This window comes from Myotis myotis, unplaced genomic scaffold (assembly GCF_014108235.1).
Source record: "Myotis myotis isolate mMyoMyo1 unplaced genomic scaffold, mMyoMyo1.p scaffold_m19_p_47, whole genome shotgun sequence".
NCBI classification, from domain to species: domain Eukaryota; kingdom Metazoa; phylum Chordata; class Mammalia; order Chiroptera; family Vespertilionidae; genus Myotis; species Myotis myotis.
This window is the reverse complement of record NW_023416354.1, coordinates 1,278,536-1,292,118: the sequence shown is the minus strand read 5'-3', so window position 1 is coordinate 1,292,118 and position 13,583 is coordinate 1,278,536. Positions and strand designations below refer to the sequence as shown.

General features: G+C 59.6%; 1 protein-coding gene across 1 annotated transcript in view; it reads left to right on the top strand.

The window, feature by feature from the left end:
- The first annotated feature begins 6,616 nt into the window (after positions 1 to 6,616).
- Positions 6,617 to 13,583, top strand: part of BCR (BCR activator of RhoGEF and GTPase) — a 72,681-nt gene continuing 65,714 nt past the window's right edge. The window contains exon 1 of the mRNA XM_036307404.1: positions 6,617 to 7,883. Coding sequence (XP_036163297.1) covers positions 6,617 to 7,883 — 1,267 coding nt within the window. The remainder of the gene's footprint in view (positions 7,884 to 13,583) is intronic.

The following is a 13,583-nucleotide window of genomic DNA, read 5'->3' as shown; positions in this document are numbered from 1 at the left end:
GGAAGCCAAGGCCTGGACCGCCTCTGCCTCCCCTCGGCCTCCGGCCTCCGTAGTGATGCCTTGAGGACAAGCTCATCCTGTCCCTGCCCCCACCCCCCATGAAGGCAGGGAGGCGGCCAGAACACTCCCCTGGGACACCCGACTGCAAGGGCCTCATCAATAATTGATTCTGCAGGAGGCGGGCCAGTTGCAGCCGAGGGGGCCTGGGAGGAAAGGCCCACGCCCTCCCTCACACGGAGCCCTGGGCCCAGGAAGCCCCGGGGAGACCTGCTCCCCAGCCCGGGCGGGAGGGGGGAGCCTGGAGGAGGTGCCCCGCCGGTCCGTCCAGCACAGGGACTGAGAACAGCTGTATCGATCGCCCTGTTTTCAGATCTTGCCTGCAGCTCCCAGGGGCTGGCGGGTGATGGATGGTGGCTGACAGATGACAGATGGGGGTCGTGTGGACCTCCTCCTGGGAGGGAGTCCTGCTCTGGCCTCTGACCCGCAAAGCGGGTGGGGATGGGGGTACAGACAGGCCCGGGAGGAACAAGGAAAAGCCTCAGCTCTCCGGGGGCCGCAGGTAGGCCTCCAGGCAGAAAGCCCTGCCATCCTGAGAAGCCAGGGCCAACGACCCCGCCTGACGACACATGGCAGGAGCAACATCCAGGGCTCCGGTCCCAGCACCTTCCCCTGCCTCTTGCCCAGATGGCGGTGGTGAGGGTGGCAGGCACGTCGATGGGGTCCCAGCCCAGGCTGGGCAGCTGGTGAGAGCCGGATGGCTATGAGCCCTGAAGACCAGGTGATGCTAGCAGGTGTACTGGTTACTAATCCGGGTGTCTTTCAATCGATGGAGTTACACATATGCTGATATATATGCTATGTGATATGTGTGCTATTTTGTTGTATTGACAACAAGCTTCAGAACTTCCTATGTCAAATTTTCAGAAGGTGTTAATATCATAGATATTTTTACGCTTAAAAATGTCAAATTTTGTGGCCCCCCCCCCCCACAAAAAGAGCATTTGCGGGGAGTTTTAATTCATTATTTTTATTTTGAAGAAAAGTGCTGCTGAAAGTGATCGTATACTTCGGGAAGCTTATGGTGAACATGCTCCATCTCAAGATACCTGTGAACGCTGGTTGAAACGCTTTAAAAGTGAGGATTTCGATGTGAAAGACCAAGAACGTCCAGGTCAACCGAAAAAGTTTGAAGACCAACAATGACAAGCGTTATTGGATGAAGATTCGGGTCAAACTCAAAAACAACTCGCAGAAAGATTCAGTGTTGCTCAGCAAACAATTTCCGATCGTTTACAAGCAATGGGAAGGATTTTAAAAGAAGGAAAATGGGTGCCACATCAACTGAATGAAAGACAAAAGGAAAACCGAAAAGTCATCAGTAAAATGCTGCTTCAACGGCACGAAAGAGTCTTTTTTGCATCGAACTGTGACTGGCGATGAGAAGTGGGTTTATTTTGAGAATCCCAAACGCACAAAATCACGGGTTGACCCAAGTCAACCATCAACATCGACTGCAAGGCCAAATCGCTCCGGAAAGAAGACAGTGCTCTGCGCTTGGTGGGATCGGGAAGGTGTGGAGTATTATTGAAGTGTGGTAGCAGTCATCTCAGGTAGAAACTATAGTTTAACTTTAACCCTGCTGTTTGGCTTCTGTACTTATTTGCTTTGTTTAACAATAGAAAAGTTATTTTGATTTTCTGAATTATATAAATCATCCCATTCGATTGAATACCCTATTGATTGTACTGTGACTGTCCCATTGGTTGTGGTCATCCTGGTCTTAGAAAGCACGTTTTCCTTCACCTGGGAAGGACAGCACAGTTATCCCAAGGTCAGAGGGCTCCAGTTAACGTGGCCCTTGTTGACTCAGTGTTCTGGAGACCCAAAGCTATAATTTAGATAACATGCTGCTTCTGCTTCTGTAAACCGCTTTTTTGCAAACCAGGTTCCTCATTCCAGACCTGAGGGCTCTAGATAATGTGTTTCTGTCAATTCAGTGATCCGGAGACCCAAAACTGTGATTTAGGTAACATGCTGCTTCTGCTTCTGTAAACTGTTTTTTTGCAAATCAGGTTCCTCATCCCAAACCCTGGGATGTAATCAATACCTTTGTGATCTTTGCCTATAGAAATCTGGTGTTGCGGCCATCTTATCACTATGAGATTTGGGGAATGGCCCCTCATAGTCCCAGATTGCGATAAATATGACTCTTTAATTCGACTTCTTGAGGCGTCCTTCTGTGATTCCCAGGGTACATTACAACATTATGAGCTGCTAAAACCAGCTGAAATCGTTAATACTGATCGCTACAGACAACAAATAATCAATTTGAACCACGCTTTGATCGTGAAACGGCCACAATGGGCCAGAAGACACGGCAAAGTAATTTTGCTTCATGATGAGGCACCATCACACACTTCAAAACCAGTGAAAGACACGTGAAAAGATCTTGCCCGGGAAGTATTAGCCCACCCGCCGTATGCACCAGCCCTTGCTCCTTCCGATGACCACCTGTCACCATTGATGACACATGCACGTTCTAAGCGGCACTTCAACACGTATGAAGACGTGGGAAACTGGGTCTCTGAATGGTCGGCCTCAAAACAAGAAAAGTTCTATTGGGACGATCTCCACACATCACTTGAAAGATGGGGAAATGTGTAGCCAGCGATGGACATGACTTTGAATAAAGCACTTTGGATGTTTCTCTTGAAAGTATTGTGTTTTTTATTACAAAATCCGCATTTTTAACTGGTTGATAGCTAATCCGCACTTTTAACCGGTAGGTGAAATTTTAACCTAGATGCTCCTTAAACACACCTAGAACTTCTTAGTCTTCCTGTCTTTGCCTTGCTGTTCCTCGTCCTAGGACCTGGCAAACCTCCCTCAGACTCTGCCTCCCCTTGGGCCCCCACATGACACACACCCTCTGCCACCGCCTGGCTCTGCCTGCCTTATCAATTCCTCATACATACACACACACACACACACACACACACACCCACACACACACACACACGTACACCTCTCCCCAGGCTGTGTGCTCCCTGGGGCCGTCAGCTTCCTCATTCACCAGCACTGGCCAAGCACCTACTGTGTGCTGAGGACGGGGGAGTCATGGGTAACAAGAGAGACAGGTCTCTGTCCTCTGCAGTTTAGATCCAGCTGGGGACAGACAGCAGGCAGACAGGGCCCCACTTTCCTCCTCCTCCCTGCCCTCCCCGCCCTCCCAGCCCTCCCCGGAGGGGATGGGTGATAAGGAAGCCCTGCAGGGAAAGGACCAGAGGCCAGGCCAGGCGGGAGCGCTTTCAGAAAAAGGGCTGAGGATGGGAGGAGTGTCCTTGGGGTCAGAAGAAGCTGTCCCCTCCAGCGGGGAGATAGCCACTATCTCGCTGTGTCCTTGTGCTCAACAACAAGCCACTTGGCAAGGGAAGAGCCCCAAAACCCAGGCTACACATCTGCAGGGTTTGGGAGCGAGGTCCGCTTATGTCTACCACACGGAAGGTGGGGCTGAGCTGGGGCCTGCAAACCAGAGAAAGGACGACCTCAGTGACGGATGAAGTCCCCTCCCCCCGGTATCCTCTTGTTTCCCAGGTGGTCATTATAATGTCCCTGGTGATCCCACGATTCCCCCTGGAAACGGAGGGGCCCATCGGCAAGGGACAAACAACTGTGGCTGGGGGATTCTCTCTGCTGACCGCCAGGGCCCGGGGCCTGAGCCGGCCTGGCCCACTCGCTGGGTGCCCTGAGCATGCGGCGGGGAAGGCAGCTACTGTTGATCATGAGCCATCCCCTGTGAGGGCAGGACTTCTTCTACCCATTTTATTTTAATTAATTGAATTTTGGGGGGATGACTTTGGTTTGCAAAACCATACAGGTTTAAAGTGCCAGGCTTGCATGGCTCAGTGGTTGAGCATCAACCTCTGAACACAGTCAGGGCACATGCCTGGTTTGTGGGCTCGATCCCCTGTGTGGGGCGTGCAGGAGGCAGCCGATCCAAGATTCTCTCTCATCATTGATGTTTCTATCTCTCTCCTTCTCCCTTCCTCTCTGAAATCAATAAAAAAAATATATACATTTTAAAATAATCATTTTATTCGGTATCAGTGCGCCTTCGATTCATCAACAGTTGCCGGTTTTGTACTGTAAATCTTATCTTGTATGTATCCCCATAACAAGTCTAGTGGATAAATTTTCTTTGTTCAAAGCTTAGTTCGGCTTCACCCATTCTTTCACATCAGTTAAACCTGAAGTGAAAACTCAGTGAGTTACCAGCTGTTAAAGTGAGTGTACAGGTTTTGGGGACACCCTGTATATGATTGTTGGCGAATCCCTTCACCTTCTTTCATCCAGTTTCCCCACCCCCTCTCCCCCCAGTCCGTTCCAATTATACCCATTTTAAAGAATAGGTCACAGAGGATGTGAGCACCGCTGAGATGTCAGCCTTGCCTTGCTCGGCCCTGCAGGCAGGACGTAGAGAGGCCTGCAGAGGGCAGCAGTGAGCCGTGCCTGGAAGTCAGCCCCAAGGGTTCTCGGGTGCCTCTCTGGGGGCAGCCTCCTAACAAGGGAGGGAAGGGGCACCACAGGCCCTTTACCCAGGTGTGTTTCAGGTGGGGCCCCTCTGAGTGCTTACAGACGGTGCTCCCAGCACCTTACGTAGGAGGACCAAACCGGCTCAGAGAAGGGGAGGTGACTGCCCAGGCCACAGAGCCTGTGTGGGGGTGACCCCCGCCCTAGTCAGGCAGCAGGGCCCTGGCCCTGGGCTCCGTATTAGACATCAGGGTATCTCACCTGGGTGGCCCTGGAACTGGGGGGAAGGCAAGAGAACCCCTCACAGCCCGGCCGGGGTGGCTCAGCGGTTGAGCGGGGGCCCAGGAGCCAGGAGGTCGTCGGTTCGATTCCTGATCTGGGCACATGCCCGGGGTTGCGGGCTCAATCCCCAGTGGAGGCAGACAATTGATGTTCCTCTCTCATTGATGTTTCTATCTCTCTATCCCTCTCCCTTCCTCTCCCCCTAAAAATCAATAAAAACAATAATAATAATAAAGATAACCCCTCACATCCACGCAGGGACAGCAGCGTGGGAGGCATCGTCCTTGTTCTCATGCCAACGCCCAGGACTCACGCCCTGTTCTCGGGTTGACCAATCCTGTTTCCTACCCCCTCGCCCAGCAGGCTGGTTAGGGCATTTTCCTTTGCCCCGTCGGACTCCCTACCCTGTGCTCTCTGCCGCCTGTGGTGTGCGATCCCTGGGCATCCCTGGGGCAGGAGAAAAGGTGCGGGTTCACTGCTCGCCTGGGCTGCCCTGTCCGCGGCCCCGCCGGTCACAGTGGAGGCCGCACCCCTTAGACTCTAAGGCTTAGCGGTGGTTCTCAACCTTCTGGCCCTTTCAATACAGTTCCTCATGTTGTGACCCAACCATAAAATTATTGTCGTTGCTACTTCCTAACTGTCATGTTGCTACTGTGATGAATCGTCATGTAAATATCTGACATGCAGGACGGTCTCAGGCGACCCCTGTGAAAGGGTGGTTCGACCGCCAAAGGGGTCGAGACCCACAGGTTGAGAACCGCTGGCTTAGAGGAAGCCGAGTTGAGTCGGGCAATTCGGGGGACACTACGCTGGCCTCTGGAGCTCAGGAGAGATGGGGGCGGGGAGTGGGGGGAGACACGCATCTGGAACAGGACCAAGGGAAGGGAGATGTGGGTGTTGAGCGGCCTGGGGGAGAAATTCCTGTTGGTTATCTCTGCGAGGATCCTGCTTGGCAGCTGTTGCTTCATCACCCACCCCGGCCTGGCACACAGGGGCTGCTGGCATTGGCGGCCCAGCCTGGCCCCTCCGGCCTGGCTGAGGGACCCGCGTCCACCCCACCCTCCCCAGCTCCACCCTGAGGCGGATGAGTGGCCCGGGGCCTGGGAAGTGAGGGTCCAGGTGCTCCCGCCCAGGGGTGCGGGGGGGCCTCTGGGCTGGACGCGGGGTTCGCCGCGGGGCCGGCTTCCAGCCCAGCGCGGGGACCAGGAGGGCAGCGGCTCGCGATGGGAGAGGCCTCCCGGCCCCCACCCTCTCCCGCCCCGCCCCGGGCGCCTCGGCGCGGCCCCTTTAAGAGGCCCGCCCGGCTCCGTCAGCCGCCGCTGCCACCGCCCCCCGGCCCTCCCCTTCCTGCGGCGCCGAGTGCGGGCCGGGCGGAGTGCGGCGGAGCGGCCGGGGAGCGCAGCGCCGGGAGGCGGCGGCAGCGGGTGCCGGCGGCGGCGGGCGGAGAGGAGCGCGCGGCGGCGCCACGGACTAGCGGCTCCGGCCCCGCGGACGCAGCTCGGTCCCGCCCCGCGCGGAGCCGCCCCGCACACAATAGCCGAGCGCGCAGCCCGCACCCCCCCCCCCCGCGCGCGCCCGTCCCCCCGCCCCCGGGCGCCCCGCCCCGCCCCGCGCCTCCGGGGAGCCGAGCGGCCGCCTCACCTGCCGCCGGGAGGGGGCGGGCATTGTTCGCGCGCCGCCGCCGCCGCCGCGCGGGGCCATGGGGGTCGCCGGGCGCCCCGGGCCGGGCCTGGCGAGGCCGCCGCGCCGCCGCTGAGCCGGGCCCCGCGCGCAGCCGGGCGGCGCAGGTGAGAGCGGCCGCGCCATGGTGGACCCGGTGGGCTTCGCCGAGGCGTGGAAGGCGCAGTTCCCGGACTCGGAGCCGCCGCGCATGGAGCTGCGCTCGGTGGGCGACATCGAGCAGGAGCTGGAGCGCTGCAAGGCCTCCATCCGGCGCCTGGAGCAGGCGGTGAACCAGGAGCGCTTCCGCATGATCTACCTGCAGACGCTGCTGGCCAAGGAGAAGAAGAGCTACGACCGGCAGCGCTGGGGCTTCCGGCGCGCGGCGCAGCCCCCCGACGGCGCCGCCGAGCCCCGCGCGCCCGCCCCGCGCGCGCCGCCCGCGCCCGCCGACGGCGCCGACCCGCCGCCCGCGGACGAGCCCGAGGCCCGGCCCGACGGAGAGGGGTCCCCGAGCCAGGCCCGGCCCGCGGCCGCCCGCCGGCCCGGGGCCGCCGCTCCTGCCGCCGACCGGGACGACCGGGGGCCCCCCACCAGCGTGGCGGCGTTGCGGTCCAACTTCGAGAGGATCCGCAAGGGCCCGGGCCAGCCCGGGGCGGCCGACGCCGACAAGCCCTTCTACGTGAACGTCGAGTTCCACCACGAGCGCGGCCTGGTGAAGGTCAACGACAAAGAGGTGTCGGAGCGCATCAGCTCGCTGGGCAGCCAGGCCATGCAGATGGAGCGCAAGAAGTCCCAGCTGGGCGCGGGCGCGGGCGCGCACCGGGGGCGCCCCTCCGAGGGCACCTTCGGCCTGGACGGCGACTACGAGGACGCCGAGCTGAACCCCCGCTTCCTCAAGGACAACCTGATCCACACCAACGGCGGCGGCAGGCCCCCCTGGCCACCCCTGGAGCACCAGCCCTACCAGAGCATCTACGTGGGGGGCATGATGGGGGAGGGCGAGGGCAAGGCCCCCCTCCAGCGCAGCCAGAGCACCTCGGAGCAGGAGAAGCGCCTGACCTGGCCCCGCCGCTCCTACTCCCCTCGGAGCTTCGAGGACAGCGGCGGCGGCTACACCCCGGACTGCAGCTCCAACGAGAACCTCACCTCGAGCGAGGAGGACTTCTCCTCCGGCCAGTCCAGCCGCGTGTCCCCGAGCCCCACCACCTACCGCCTGTTCCGCGACAAGAGCCGCTCGCCCTCGCAGAACTCGCAGCAGTCCTTCGACAGCAGCAGCCCCCCGACGCCGCAGTGCCCCAAGCGGCACCGGCAGGGCCCGGTCGTGGTGTCGGAGGCCACCATCGTGGGAGTCCGCAAGACCGGGCAGATCTGGCCCAGTGATGGGGACAGCACCTTCCCCGGAGATGCAGGTGGGTACCTCTGCCGGCCCCCTGGCTAGGAACCATGGCGCCTGCAGGACAGGAGGGGCTAGAAAAAGGGGGGTGATGTTCTGGGCGAGGCTAGGGAGGTGCTGTTGGCATGAAGGTCCCATACTGCTGTGGACAGGAAGGGTTCCTGCCGGTCCTGCGCCTGGACAGACCATCCCGCCTTCCTCCTCAGGGCAGGTTCCCAGTGTTTGGAATGGGGTTGGGGTGGGAGGATTGAGGGGGTGGGGGTGGGATGGTAGGCGGCTAGTTCCCTGGGTTCTGCAGTGTGTGCTGTTGGTGGGTTGGTCCCAGGATGCTCTGGGCGGTCGTCATCTTCCCTAGGCCAGTGGTTCTCAACCTTCCTAATGCCACGACCCTTTAATACAGTTCCTTATGCTGTGATGAACCCCAATTTCATTGTTACAAATTGAACATCATTAAAGCATCGTGATTCACCACAAAAACAATATGTGATTGTATATGTGTTTTCCGAGGGTCTTAAGCGACCCCTGTGAAAGGGTCGTTGGACTCCCAAAGGGGTCGCGACCCACAGGTTGAGAACCGCTGCCCTAGGCGCTGGGGGTCCTATAAAGAGGGTTCTGCGCTGTGTAGGTCAGATGCTTTAATCCGGGATTGATCTGTGTGTTGGGCATCCCCCCAGTTCCCATCTTGGGAGAGTTATATGACACGATTGGGGAACCCAAGAAGTGCTAGCTGCTCCCAGGCCACGAAGTGTCGGGTTCGCTGGCTAGCCAGCAGCCCAAGTCAAGTCACAGCAGGTGAAGATGCAAATTAGGAGGAAGTGAGGTGACAGGTAGTTCTGACTCAGTGGGCCCCCGAACATCAAGGGGGTGGGCGTGGGGGGTGGAGAGCCACACCCGTTCCGATCTGCCCGGCTCTGGTGGGAGACTTCACCCATCGTTACTCACTCACTCCCCGGCTCCTCCGTGCAGCTCACCCCCGGCTCCAGTTGCTGATCCCTCATTGGGCTCCTGCCTCCTGGGCGCCCCAAAGACCAGTGCTCACTGGTGCTTAATTTAGGCTCCCAGTGCACGGTCTGGCCCTGACCCCAAGATTAAATCGACACGATTTTGTCTGCCACTTCTGGACTGTGTACAAACACCATTGGGGTGATGGGGCTGGGTTTGAGCCAGTTTGTAATTGGGGTAAGGAGAAGGGTGGGTGGGTGTGAGCCGGTCGGGAGTCTCCTGGAGTCTAGTCCCTGCTGGACTGAACTGGTTTTCCACTTCATTGATTTTCCTCTTTTTTTTTTTGCTGATGGAGTCGTATGTGCTTCATTGGTCAGAATCCTCTTGAAATAAGTGAGGCTATTTTTGGCTCCGGGAGCCGCCTTTTTGGGATCCACCCTCCGCCCTGTTTGTTTCAGGTGCATCCAGCTGATGGTTTGCCACTGGCAGCTGGTGTAGCTGCGGCCTGGCTCCCACCAGCGCCCGCTGCGTCCCTGGAGCCCTTCGTGGGGGGTGGAAGGCTGTGGCATCTAGAAACCTGCTTTGTAGGCACATCAGCTCGTCTGGGGTCTGGAGGATTGCCCTGCGGCCACAGGGTCCCAGCCCTGCCTGGCCAGCTGTGGACCGAGCGAGCCAGCTGGAACTGGCCCCAGGGGCCGGGGGTGCGGGACTCAGGGCCAGTGCAGTGCAGTTAAGTGCCTTCATGCTGTTGCGCTGCGGTCACCACGGCCCACCTCCAGGACGCTCTTGCTCTTGCAAAACTGAAGGTCTGCACCCACCCACAGCGGCTCCCTGAGTCCCCCGCCCCCGCCCCCCCCCCCCGCCCAGCCCCTGGCGGCCTCAGCTTTCTGCTTCTGTGGTTTGACTCTTGGCGCCGCGTGGAAGTGGAAGCGCCCAGTAACTCGTGCCCCTGGGTCTGGCACCAGGTCCCCAAGTTGCACCCACATGTGCATTTTGAAGACTGGGGTCCCCTGACTCATTGGGGATCTCCTGGGGGAGCCTTAGAGCTGGACACCCAGCGCCTCCTGGAGGGTTCCTTCCTCCTTGTCACAGCTTCCGGCGCCCTGGGAACTGGGAAGCGTCTTACCAACTGCACCTGTCTCCCCCTCACTCCGTCCCTGTCCTTTCACTTCCCCTCAGGCGAGTGGCAAGCCCTGTCCTGAGAGAGGCCCGTGGACCCAGGGACCTCTCCTTTTTTCGTCCTATTAAAGTCTGTGGAATTCTCTCTTTTTTTTATTTTAAAAAAATTATTGATTTGAGAGAAAGAGAGAGAGAGAGAAACATCGATTTGCTGTTCCACTTATTTCTGCATTCATTGGTTGGTTCTCAAATGTGCCCCGATCTGAGATCGAACCCCCAACCTTGGCGCATGGGGACGACGCTGTGATCAACGGGGCCACCCCGCCAGGGCAGCCTGGGATTCTTAACGCGAACACCCAGCCCTGTTCCAGGTGTCGTTGTGAGATGGGGCACACCCCCACGCCCCCCACCACCTCCTGTGTCTTCGTGGGCGCTCGTGCACGTATGCAGGGTGCTGCCCTGTGCTTTCACGTGTGTCCAGCAGCTCACTTTGCCCTTTGGGTGCTGGTGCTGTGTGGTCTCCGGAACCACAGAGATGGCTGCTCTGTTTTTCTCTGGGCTGGTGATTGAAGGGACCAGTGGCCAGCGAGAGTGGGTAACCGCGGGGCAGGAAGAGGCCCCCCAGGCCTCGCGCCGGCTCCATCGGCGTCTCCTTAGACCAGAGCCTGTGGTCACTCGGTTGAGAGCAGACTTCCCCCTCCCCCCGACAGAGGCACAGCAGGCAGCCTGGGCGCAGGCCCCAGAGCACTGAGGTCATCAGCAGGGTGGGAACGAAGTCTAGGTCACATTTTACAAGGTGTCCTGGCTCGGCAAGGATGACTTTCTTGTTTTGGGAACAGAAGGAAGCATTCCAGAACCTCTCATTAAAGGAGCTGGGCCGCCGGCGTGGCTCAGTGGCTGAGCGTCGACCTATGCACCAGGAGGTCACACGCCCGGGTTGCGGGCTCGATCCCCAGTGCAGGGCGTGCAGGAGGCAGCCGATCCATGATTCTCTCCTCATTGACGTTTCTCTCTCTCCCTTCCACCCCCACTCCCACCCCCTTCATGTTCGGGGGCCCTCTGAGTCCCCGAACAGGTGGGTGCCTGCTGCCTGGCTCACCTGTGCGCAGGTTGTGGGAGACGCAAGACCTTGTTCGTGTTCTGGCGTCTCCCTTCCCGCGTGTCTTCCTCTCACTACCTCTGCCGCGAATCCTGTGTGTGTCCGACTTCTTTCTTCGGGGTGTGAGGTCCTAAGGATACGGGCAGAGTCTGTGCTGCCTCAGGGGCGCCCAGGACACGCCGCACTCGAGGCCCTTAGCCGTGTTGCATGTGACTGTGGTGACGGAGCCCGCGTGGGTCTGTCTGTGTCTCCGGTGCTGTGTTTGTGAGTCAGAGATGGAATGAGACCCCATCTCCGAGGCTTCCGTTTGCTCAGCCCCTCCTACCCCATCTAAGAAGCGGCAGTGGATTTTGGGGGGCCAAGGATGCAGGTGCTCCAGCAGGGATGAGCTGGAGATTCATTTTTTCTTCTTTGCTGAGGCTGGGGTTTCCCTGCTGAGCCTGAGAGAGCCTCTCCAGTCCTCAGACTGAGGCCTGTCATCGGTGCCTTGGATCCGAGCGCTCACCTCTGCGGCCTTGCACCATGACCGTGGACAGGGGTGGTGGCTGGGGCCCAAGGACACGGACAGGCGGGTTTATAGATGCACCTGCCGGGGTCTGGGGCCCGGAGATTGCGACATACCCCCCACCACCACCTGTGTCATGAAGTGGCCGGAGCAAGATCATTATCATAATTATATGCCATCGGCTGGTAGGGTCCAAGGAAGTGTGGGGCAAACGCATAGCCCTAAAATAACCCGCCCGGGTCAGGCGGCCAGCGGAGGGGCTGGGGCCGGCCTCTCTCTGCAGACTGTGGGGGGAGGCCGGTCTCATGAGAGTGGACACAGAGCGACCCTCCCCCCCCCAGAAGTGGAGGGGACCTCCGTCAGTTGTTTTGCACGCGCACGGGGACCTGCTGTGTCGGATAGTCATGGCGCTGAGCAGCATGAGACGGGCCTCCTAGCAGGTCATTTTCCGTCTGGTGGGGAGACAGCCGTAGCCCTAAGTGCTCTGATAGGAATCTGCTGGCCTTGCCTTCGGGCAGGCGCAGAGTGCCAGCCGTGCAGGGATGTTGTGTCTCTTATTTTGCAAATCTGCCAGAGAAAGGGGTTTCATACTCCCCCCCCCCACCCCGGGGCCCTTTGCTGAGACTTCTGCAGCGAGTGGGGGTGGGGGGAGAGGGGGGAGGAACCCCGGAGGGCAGGCTTGCTGGAAGGGCACTGCCCTCCACCCACCTTTTTCCGTCTAACAGTCAAGAGTTGGGGGGGGGGGGTGGTCGGTGCCTGCTGCCCTGCCCACCTGTGCGCAGGTTGTGGGAGACGCAGAGGGACAGAGGGACGGTGCCTGGCAGGGAAGGTGTGGCAGAGGAGGCCAGCCTCTTGCACAGAGCATCCGGCTCCTGGCCCCGGGGAGCCAGGCCGCTGACCAGGGGCTGCTGGGACGGAGCCGGCTCCATGTGCCAGGAGCCGGCCGAGGGGGCACTGGAAGGAGAGGATGGGCCTGCCCTGCGGGGCCAGGGACGGACAGCCCGAGGGGACCCCTGGCTCAGTGCCTCTCTGGTGGCTGGAGAGCGTTTGAAGACCCCCTTCCCTTTCGTGCCTGAGGCTCCCGTGTGCACAGTGCCGCTGGGGTCAGCTGGTGAGCCAGTAGGACGGGAGGAGGTTTTCTGCATATTGCATACATGTAACATACGTGCGTATAACCTAGCACGTCACAAGGCGAACGTTCTAGAAGCCACCACTTGGACGTGGCATATAGCCACCCGGCCCAGGAAGGGACGCTGAAGTGAAAGATCTGGGCTTGCTCAGTAGCCAGCGTGCGGCCTTGTGCAGGGATGGAATTGCCAGCTGCGGGGACACCCCCGCCTGGGGAGGCCTGTGGGAGTGGGGGTACACAGAGTGGGTGGCCTGGGGGTTCTGGTCTCTCAGAGCAGCCCCCTTGGGCATCTCAAGTCAGTTGGTTGAGCACGACTTAGCAAGAGAGTTTAAAGGGCAGATGCATAATTCAGTAGATTCACCCACTCGGCTCAGGGCGTGTCTGTTCGGGGCTCCAGCGGGGGGAGGAGTCTGCTGTGGCCTTCGTGCCCCGTGCCCCTCGGTCCCTCTCATAGTGTGTCCTCCTGCGCCCAGTGGGATTCTTACATCTTAAAGGTACAGCATGCATTTTTCTGCATGGTGTGGCCCCCAATGAAAGCCAGTTACTTCATCTGGCGTGAAGGTCCATCAGCCAGGGGCATCCGGGGCCACGCCCTAGGAGGTGACCCAGGGGACAGGGTCCCTGGGGGTGAATGGCCCACGTGGGACTCCAGGGCGGTGACGCCGGTGTGTGTGGGTCACAGAGGGAGTGGGCAGCCCCAGCAGGGGAGTAGCCAGCTCACTACTGAACAGCGGCTGGGGGGACGAGGATTTGCAGGGGTCTGGTCACAAGGGCCTGTGGGCATGTGGCTGTGCTTCAAGGGCGTTGGCATGGCTCACCCTGGGACCTGGGGGGTAGGGAGGTGAGTGAGTGGGCAAACGATTGGGGGGGGGGCGAAGGTGGCGGTGGTTAGGCCAGAAAGCAGGTGCAGGAGGCCTGGGAT